At 43.7% G+C, this 10,014-nt stretch overlaps 1 protein-coding gene across 8 annotated transcripts in view; it reads right to left on the reverse strand.

Annotated features, from left to right (window-relative positions):
- PCNX1 (pecanex 1) overlaps nt 1–9,806 on the reverse strand; it is a 211,224-nt gene extending 201,418 nt beyond the window's left edge. For 6 of the 8 annotated variants that reach the window (XM_050797310.1, XM_050797309.1, XM_050797303.1 and 3 more), the window contains exon 1: nt 9,214–9,756. In XM_050797310.1, the coding sequence (XP_050653267.1) occupies nt 9,214–9,366 (153 nt within the window). In that variant the 5' untranslated portion in view covers nt 9,367–9,756. Of the gene's footprint in view, nt 1–9,213 lie in introns of all 8 variants that reach the window. The other 2 variants (XM_050797302.1, XM_050797306.1) reach the window with 2 other exon arrangements.
- Between the last annotated feature and the right edge of the window lie 208 nt (nt 9,807–10,014).

The raw sequence follows: 10,014 nt of genomic DNA on the forward strand, positions 1-10,014 counted from the left end.
CCAGATGCCATTAAGAACATTCAGGATTCATGGGAGGTCAAAATATTAATACTGACAAGGTGTCTGGAAGAAGTTTATTCCAACCGTCGTGAATGACTTTGAGGGGTTTAAGACTTCAGTGGAGGAAGTCCCACAGATGTGGGGAAAATAGAGAACCAGAATTGGAAGCAGAGCCTGAAGATGTGACTGGATTGCTGTAATCTCATGATACAACTTGAATGGATAAGGAGTTGCTTCTTACGGGTGAGCAGTGAAAGTGATTTCCTGAGATCCAATTTGCTCCTGGTGACGATGCTGTGAACACTGTTGAAATGACAATAAAAGATCTAGAATATTACATCAACTTAGCTGACAAAGCAGTAACAGGATTTGAGACAGCAGACTCCAATTTTGAAAGAAGTTTTACTGTTGGTAAAATGCTATCAAGCAGCATTACATGTACAGATAAATCTTTCATGAAAAGAAGAGTCAATTCATGTTGCAAACTTCATTGTTGTCTTCTTTTAAGAAATTGCTGGGGCAATTCTTAGAATTGCTGCCACAGCAATTTCTTAAACCAACCTTCAACAGTCACCCCCGATCAGTCAGCAACACTTAGGCAAGACCCTCCACAGGCAAAAAGATGACAACTTGCCGAAGGTTCAGGTAATCCTTGGCATATTTTTAAGCAATAATGTATATTTTAATTAAGGTATAGACACTGTATTTTTGACACAATGGTACCGCACACTTAACAGACTACAGCATGGTGTAAATATAACTTTTATATGCACTGGGAAACCACAAAATTTGTGACTCATTTTATTGCAATATTCACTTCATCGCAGTGATCTGGAACCAAACTTGCAATATCTCCAAGGTAGACCTGTACTCTCTTTCCCTGGCTCTTTTTTCATCTTCATTTTACAACTCTGTCTTCCTTTGCTGATTTCTAAATGCTGTTTAGGCCTTGGAATTCTGTCCAAGACCATTTTCTTTTTAATGAGATAAACTTTTTTCCCAGAAGATCTATGCTGGTAACTTGCAAGTAAATTTTACCCCAAATTTCTCTCCTGAACATTCCTCTTCAACACTCTGAATTCATGTTCTCCAATCTCAAAGATACTTTCAAAATTGTTCAACAATCCTACCATCCCTTGATAGTTCACTTTTCCACTCACCAAAAGTAAGAATAGCATGTCATATTTGGGGGATCTTCCTCAAATCTTAAATATCCGCCTCACTTCTTCTTCTTTCACTCTCAGCAGAACACATTCACTGTCCTTTAATGAGATTACATAAATCATAAAAGATGAACCTCAACTTTTCCCATGAACTGTTTATCCCTTCCTCCATGAGCATTCGCATTCATCCTTGCCTCCTTCCTTCCTCCTCTGAGGAAAATCCTTTACCACATGTGCTTTCGGGACCACAATACTATTTTGTATTCCAGGAACCCTGCATTATCTACCCATTTCTCATTCTCATATTTATATTCTCTCTCAATATAAAGATTCACTCAATACTTGTAAAATGAGTATTTATCAAAGAATATAATCTAACAAGTCTATTTTTAGGAACTTATACAAAACACTAGTACAAATATTTAACTACAAGAATATTCACCCTACTGTTTTCTAAATAGCTAAAACCTGGAAATGACTTACATAACCAGTAAGAGGGAAATGATTAAACTGTAACACATATGATCTACTACAGAGCTATTAAAAAGCTACTTCCTCCCACCCATGGAAACACTCATAATTTAAAGTGAAAACTGGAGACTCGAAAACAGTATGAATTCTATGAGCCCATTTTTGTAAGCAAAGAAGTATTTAAAACTCCAAACATTATTTTGGTTACTAAAATGTTCCCCAGACAGGGGTGACGGAATTACCAATGGTTGTATTTTCTTTTTACTTATCTATAATTTCTGATTTAGACAAATAAATCAGAACAAAAAGATTTTTAAATTAAAACATGGGCTTATTTGAAAAGAGAAAGGGGTTTTGCGATTCAGTAAAGTTTTCCAATGTCTTTGAGTTCTGATAAAACCTATCCTCGTGTTGACATCTTTACATATAGTAGCCAAAAACTGGGAAAAGCCTAGCTGCTCATCTACATGGGAATGGATAAAGGTGAGCAAACTGTAGCACAGCCATACAAAGGAATATTACTCAGCAATAAAAAGGAACAACACTACTGATTCAACAGCATGCTTTAATCTCAACCACGTTATGCTGAGTGAAGGTGGCTTACACAAAGCATGTGCTACATGATTCCATTTATATGAAACTCTAGAACACGATAAACTAATATATAATGAAAAAAAGTCAGAACAAGGATGAGAGGACTGACTCAGAAGGTCAAGCAGAAACTATCTGGAGTGATGCTGATATTCTACAACATGCCAAGTCTACACTACGCAAATGTGTGCATTTATCAAAACTCACTGAATGGTTCGCTGAAGATTGTGCCTTTAGAACCCTACCTGACAATGTACCTGCTGAAGAGTTTAGGGGTGATTTGTATAGAAGTGTAACTTACTTTACATGCATCTCCCTAAAAAAGGGTGGACAGATAGAGGAATAAAACAGACGGAGACATAATATTTAAAAACACAGAATCCAGGTGGTGGGTACAATTTTCTCAACTTTCCTATATGTTTGAAAATTAATAAAATGTTGAAAACTTTAACTCTCAGTAAAGTCAGCTAGAGAAAGCAAATTACCTGATTGAATCTGTGTATTCAAAGGCTGGGAAAAAAAAAGAAACTTTCCTAGTTTTCTAATTACCAAATGATTTTATGATTTGCAGTAATTTTCAAGCAGGAGAAAACACTCCACCTTTATGTAACAAAAGACAGAACATTTTATAAATCGACTGCTTTTTTTGTAAATTAATAAACTTTTCTATAAATTGACAAATATGGCTGCTTTCTTGGAGACCTCATTTGTCTTTTTTCTTTTAGATTCAGCAAGGTACATGTACAAGTTTGTCACATAGGCATTTTTTTTTTTTTTTTGAGGCGGAGTCTCGCTCTGTCGCCCAGGCTGGAGTGCAGTGGCGCGATCTCGGCTCACTGCAAGCTCCGCCTCCCGGGTTCCCGCCATTCTCCTGCCTCAGCCTCCCGAGTAGCTGGGACTACAGGCGCCGCCACCACGCCCGGCTAATTTTTTTGTATTTTTAGTGGAGACGGGGTTTCATCATGTTAGCCAGGATGGTCTCGATCTCCTGACCTCGTGATCCGCCCGTCTCGGCCTCCCAAAGTGCTGGGATTACAGGCTTGAGCCACCGTGCCCGGCCCACATAGGCATATTAAGTGATGCTGAGGTTTGGCTTCTAATGATGCTGTCACCCAAGTAGTGAACACAGTAGCCAACGGATAGTTTTTCAACCCTTGCCCACTACCCGCTTTTGGAATCCCCAGTATTTATTGTTCCCTTCTGTGTATCTGTGGGTACCCAAATGTTTAACTCCCACTTATAAGTGAGAACATATGGTAGATGGTTTTCTGTGTAAACCATCTTTGGACAGTGTACCCTTAATTTATTATAGGTAATATAATGGATAAGAGTTGTATCTGTGCCATGACCAGTTATGGAAATAATTAGATTCACCTTGATCCTAAATATTGAAAATACTGGTAAAAGGCACAGGCTGTAGATTTAAACAGCCCATCCACTAGTCATTAACCTTTCCCTAAAGGATGCAGAAAATAATACTTAAAAATCATATGTACAATTGCTAATTTATAGCACAGTAACTTTTCTAGCTTGATCTAAACTTTTAGAGAAATATAAATTTTAAAATATGAAAATCCCTGTTTTAGTCATCTTAACTAAATCTTGTTTAAAATGATCTTTAAATACTTTTAAATTGGGGGGAAGAAAATGACCTGAGAGCTTTAGAGTAATCCTCACTAATAAAAGATACATCATTCTAAAGATGATAAAGATCAGTTACAGAAAACAATGAAGACAACCAGGAAGAAAATGTTGAAACCTTCATAAATTTTGTTAATGATTTAGTCTGAATATAATCTCTTCACAGATTTATGTGGTATATATTACTGTATACATCATGTATGTATGTATAACTGCACAGTTGTATGCACAAGAAGCCATATGTGCTGCACTTTCAATGATTTGTTTTTCAAGGGTCATTTTGTATTTGATTTTTCAGTAATTTTATATTTGATTTTTGTCTTAGAGACTGACACTGAACCTAACCCCTAAGTAAGCAGCTCCACTATATAATACAGCCTACCACAGTCCTCCCTCCACCTCCAACTATTCTACGTCAGTTAACAAGTCTAAAAAAGCTTCACATGTAAAAAAAAAATTCATTCAACAAGTACTTCTTCAGATCCTAATATGAGCCAAGCAGTCATGCAGACACTTGATAAACACTGATGAGTAAATCAGACCTGGCCCCTGCCCTCATGGAACTTACAAGGTATGACAGTGGAAGGTGTTAGAGCGGGCAAACAAGTAAACAAACAAAAAATACATGCCTGTGGTAAGTGCTATGGAAGAAAGTTATGGGACGGAATGATGAAAAAAAAGAGACGGAACCTCGTTATGGCTATCAGGCTCGGCCTCTGTGAGGGGATAATACGGAAGTCCAGCCCTAAAGATTAAGTAGCAGCCAGCTTTAAAAAGAGCAAGAGGGAAGAGTGTCCTTTCAGAAGGCACAACACGTGCAGAGGTCTCACAGGAGGAAAAGGCTCCGTGGGCTAAAGTAACAGAAAGAAGGCCAGTGTGACTACACCACAGTGGGAAAACTGCACAAACTGTAAACAAAGGCAGAATAAGCTCTGGTGAGGGCCTGATAAAGATTCTGGATTTTTTTCTAAGTGCCGAAGAAAATCTTTAGAGAATATTTCAAAGAATGACACAGATTTATGTCATTTACTCTGAGCAGAAAGGGGTAAGATCTGCTCAAAAGCAAGGGGTGGGGGTAAGCAACTAGATACAAGACAGTGCCATTAACTAACATGACAGAGTGAGGAAAAACGTTCTGTGGCAGTGTTGTTTACGGGGGAAATCAGAAGCTTTTGGGCATGATACTTTTGAGATGTCTGTGAGACAGCCAAGAGGTATGTTGAGTAGCAGCTGGATGTCAGTCAGGGGCTGGGAGTTAGGAATATTCATCAAGTTATTTAAACTTACCTAGAGTGTTTATAAAATACAAATCAATAGGTCATACTCCAGATCTACTTAATAAGAAAGGGCTTGCACATCATTAACATTGCCAAGTGATTCCAATGTCAACTGGAGTCTGGGAACCACTAACTTAATAAATTTTGATTTTTTTTTTTTTTTTTCAGGCAGAGTCTTGCTCTGTCGCCCAGGCTGGAGTGCAGTGGCGCAATCTTGGCTCACTGCAAGCTCCGCCTCCCGGGTTCACGCCATTCTCCTGCCTGCCACCATACCCAGCTAATTTTTTGTATTTTTTTTAATAGAGACAAGGTTTCACCGTGTTAGCCAGGATGGTCTCGATCTCCTGACCTCGTGATCCGCCCACCTCAGCCTCCCAAAGTGCTGAGATTACAGGCGTGAGCCACTGCGCCTGGCCATAAATTTTAATGTTCTATTTCATCACCTAGGGATATACTGCTTTATAGAGGAAAATAATATATTGAGCAATATGTTATGAAAATGATTTGACTTAATAATCCAGAGCTATTTAGTCTCCTCCAGTCATACAGCATCATAGAGGAAACACTTCCAAACAGCCATTTTTTCAAATGACATTTACTGAAGGCCATTCTGAAGGTAAACAATTTCTTCTATTTCATAAATATTTTCTTGCAAAACACCCACGAAATATCTCACAAATGAGTAAATCACGGTTCAGAAAGGTGGAGTCTTGCCTACAGGACACACAATCAATAACAAAGCCAAGATTCAAAAATCAAGACACTAATTCCAATTTGCTTTCCACCGTACAAAAATGCCACCCACCCCCTAAAGCTCATCATCTGTGACATGTACAAAAATAACTGTAACTAGATAAAAAAAGAATGAGTACCTTAAGGGAAACAGACAGGACAATCAGAATTAAGAAGCAAAATTTTTTTCTCTATTTTCACTACTTAAAATATGTTTAACTAGTTGATATATATATAGAGAGAGAGAGTCCACCTTTCAAATATCCACAAACGCTCCTAAATAGACACCAAAAGTGTTTGAATCCTATACAAAAAGTCCTAAGACTTTCCTAACTCAATGTACGATCTCTCCACAGATTTAGGCACTTTTTTGGAGGAATAAATAAAAGGCAGCCTGTACAGTGACTTTGCCTTCAGAAAGCTCTGTGTAAATCCCAGCTGACGACTTGCCTACTAACAGTAAAACCTCATGAGGTCACGGGGTTAAAGAACCTATAAATATACTTTTAAAACAGTCATTATCACTTATAGTTATTATTGTAAGAGCATGCAAATAATAATCTATGGCTGTCTGAGATTTCAACACAAAATGTTCGATTTTGCCTTATTTTTGGTATATACTTCAAACTGTCTACCTTTTACTAGTATGTTTCCTAAAATGTTTACAAATCCTCTGTCCTGACCACCCCTGGTCTAGGATTCATCTCCTGACTATAAGATCAGGGTCCCTCTTTACTTACTCTTTCCTAGCAGTTCTAACAGTTGTTCTAACAGAAACAACTCATTAGCCCCAGGCTAGATTTTAAGTTCCTTGAAAGCAGAAGCTGTGTCTTGTCCACTTCTCAATCATTCATAGGAGTACTACCATGTGCTTTACACTCATCTAGGTCCTAAAAATACAGCACTGAACGAAACTAAGTTCCTGCCCTCTCAGAGCTTATATTCTAATAAGATAAGACATAAAAACAAATAAATAGATATCAGTTAGGAATAAACACCATACTATTTTAAAAGGTGGGCTACAGAGTGTTGTGAGAGCCAGGAAAGTTGCTATTTTACACAAGCTATCAAAGAAAGCCTCACATATACGAGAACCTGCAAAAAGTGGAGCAGCCACACAGGTATCTGGAAAAGAGGAGTCATCCAGAGAGGGAAAAGCAAGCGCAAAGGCGCTGAAGCAGGAACATACTTCTCGGCAAGAAGAGTAAGGCAGCAAATGTGTGTGTGGTTGTGAGAATAGAGACACATGAGAGGGCAGGCTCTGAGAGCAGAATGACATGATCTGGAAGAATCAGAGAGGCTTCTGTGTGGAGAATAAAGAACAAAAGCATTGAACCTCATTAGAGAACTGCAATAATCCAGGAGAGAGAACGGTGACGAACCAAGGGAATGATGGCAGCCGTGATGATGATGGTGGTGGTGAGAGGAGGAGGAGAAGGAGGAGGAGTCTAGTTAGGTCTTGAAGATAGAGCCCACAAGGTTTGCTGATGAACTGAATGTGAAGAAAGAAAATAATGAGAGTTTTTAAAAGGTTTAGGAAGAGTGGGACTGCCATTAATTGAGATAAGGAAGTCAGAAGCAATCTCAGAAAGTGTCTAGTACATGGTAGACACTCAAATATTTGAGAATTCAGTTTAACTGAACTCCCAAAATGAAGGAAATAAACTCACTGTATTGGTTTCCATTTGCTCTAATATTCTTTCAGCAACATTTGCTAATTACACAAAGAGACTTAACCATGACCACACAGTTTACTGCAAGTGTTAACAAAGAAATCTTATACTGGACCCAGAAACTAATCCTTACCTCTCAAAAATCATTTTCAGTTTTAAATCTGCAATTCTTCTGGACATAAAAGATACCTGCTTTGAAAATGCTGTGACAGCCTGAGGATTCTTACACCCAAAGTAATTAACCCGTTCATTAATGATGTCATATTCCTGGAAGGTATAGTAGTGCAAATAGAACTCCCTAGGCCAGAATTAATGGAAAATTATAACACTTCACGATAAATGTTCAGAATGCAACAAGACTGAACAAGTCCCCCTAATAAAATAAGCCACAAGCCATCAGCATTTCTTAATTGCTTTTTTTTTAACCTCAAACAATAAGTCCCTTCAAAACAATTTCAAGGAAAAATGTGAATCTGCTTGAGAATGTGAAATTTAGCACATCTTCCCCCAAGCAATTTTCCTGCCAATTAGTGAAACTGAGCTTCACTTAGGGAAGAATTGGGTGTCCTCACCTTTTGCACTTCTCATAGTGGTACTCCGGGATTTTCTAACTCAGCACCCTGTCTCTAGCTCCACGAAGAACCTCAAAGTTAGCAGAAATATATTCAAACGAATTCTCCTAAAATAAAAAGCTCGGATCCTTTCCTCCCCTCTGACTACTTTAAAATTTTGTAAGAAGCTTTAAGTATCATCTCTGTCCACAAGAGTTTCCCTAACGCCCCACCCTAACCTAAAGTGCTTTAAAAACTGTGCTTAACAACTTTCAATGTCGCTTTAAAAACAGAGATGATTCAGAGAAGCTGATCGCACCGAATTCAGCAACAGGCAGTACTCTCCCTATTCCTATCCGCCAAAGGCCTTGAACCAACCCAAACAAATTCGCTGAAAGGCCAGCCAGATTCCCCGTATCTCCCCGCTCCCTCCCCCAGGGAGGCCAGGAAGCACCACGGCCACCAACCCCCGGGCTGAACAGAAAAGATCCGCTGCGAAGCACAACAACGATTTTTTAGAGGCAGGAAGGTTCCGAGCTGGGTTTTCAGTCACCACCCAGGACCCCTGGAGGACGACCCCCACACGCACTCAGAGCAGAGCAGCACGGTCCCCCGCGCTCCGCACGCGGATTAGCGGCGAGGCCGGCGGGCGGCCTCTCCCGGGAGCCCCGGGCGAGGGCCGCGGCGGGGGCGGGCAGTGCCCGGTGCCCAAGGAACCCAGCGAGCCAAGGATGGATGCGGCGTCCCCTAAAGGCGCAGAGCGCTCGGCGCCTGCCACACAGCCCCACGGGCGGTGGGCCCCGACGGGGAAGGCCTAGCCGAGTGGCCGTGGGAGGAAACCCCAAGAAGGGGCCTAGGACGCTGCCGCTTCCCAATGAGCGGGCGGGGGCAGCCGGCGCGAGCTGCCGTGGGCTCGTTGCTCGTGTCACCGCCGAAACCGGGGAAGCCCCGAAGAGAGGAGTGGGAGCACGCAGCGCGGGCGGGGGAGCCTCACACCGAGCGGGTGGCGGCCCCCAGGGGACGAGACCCCGAGGAAGAGGAAGAGGGCGCGACCCCAGCAACGCCCCACCGGTTCGCGGGGAAGGAGCCACCCGCTCCCCGCCCCCACACTCACCATGTAGAGGGTGAAGGGCAGGCCCAGCAGAAAGAGCCACAGGTAGAGGTGCAGCGCGTTCACGAAGGTGGCCTGGTGCGGGTCGTAGTACCAGCCCCCGCTGAGCGCGGCCCACACCCCCTGTCGGAGGATCTGCAGCGTCTGCGACCCCATCCCCACCCGGCGCCGCCGCCGCCGCCGCCGCCGCCGCCGTCCCCGCCCCGGCCCCAGCTCGGCCTCGATCGCCGGAGCCTGCAGCTGCCCCGTCTATCCCCCTCCGGAGCTCCGGGAGAGCGAGCCGGCGCCTCGGCGGTCGCTGGTGCTGCTGCAGGAGGAGGAGGCAGCGAACGAGGAGGAGGAGACCCGGGAGGAGGAGGCGGCGAGCGGCGGGGCGGAGGACGGCGGAGAGGAGGAGACCGGCCTCCGGAGTGCCGCCGCCATCTTGTCTCCTAACACCCGGAGCCGCGGCCCGGCCCCCGCCACCCGCGGCCCGCCAGCGCCCCCGCTGCCGCCGCCGCGACCCCCGCCGGCCGCCAGCCTTGGGCCCGGCAGAGAAGGAGGCCCGGCGCCCGGGAGCGACGGAGAGGAAGCCGCGCCCCCTCCAGCTCCTCCTCTCCGCTCCCTCCGCCCCCTGGGCCGGCTACCCGCGGGTGCGCGCCGCGCCTGGGCCGCCGCGGGCGCCTCCTGCTGACGTCCGGGGGAAGCGCGCGACAACGCGGCACGGGGCCGGGGCCCCGGGGACTGCGGAGGTGCGGAGACGCGGCTGGCAGGTCCAGGGGACCCCATTCTGCCCGTGGTAGACTCCCTGGCAAGTTCACCTAC

Source organism: Macaca thibetana, chromosome 7, assembly GCF_024542745.1.
Source record: "Macaca thibetana thibetana isolate TM-01 chromosome 7, ASM2454274v1, whole genome shotgun sequence".
In the NCBI taxonomy this organism is placed as follows: Eukaryota; Metazoa; Chordata; class Mammalia; order Primates; family Cercopithecidae; genus Macaca; species Macaca thibetana.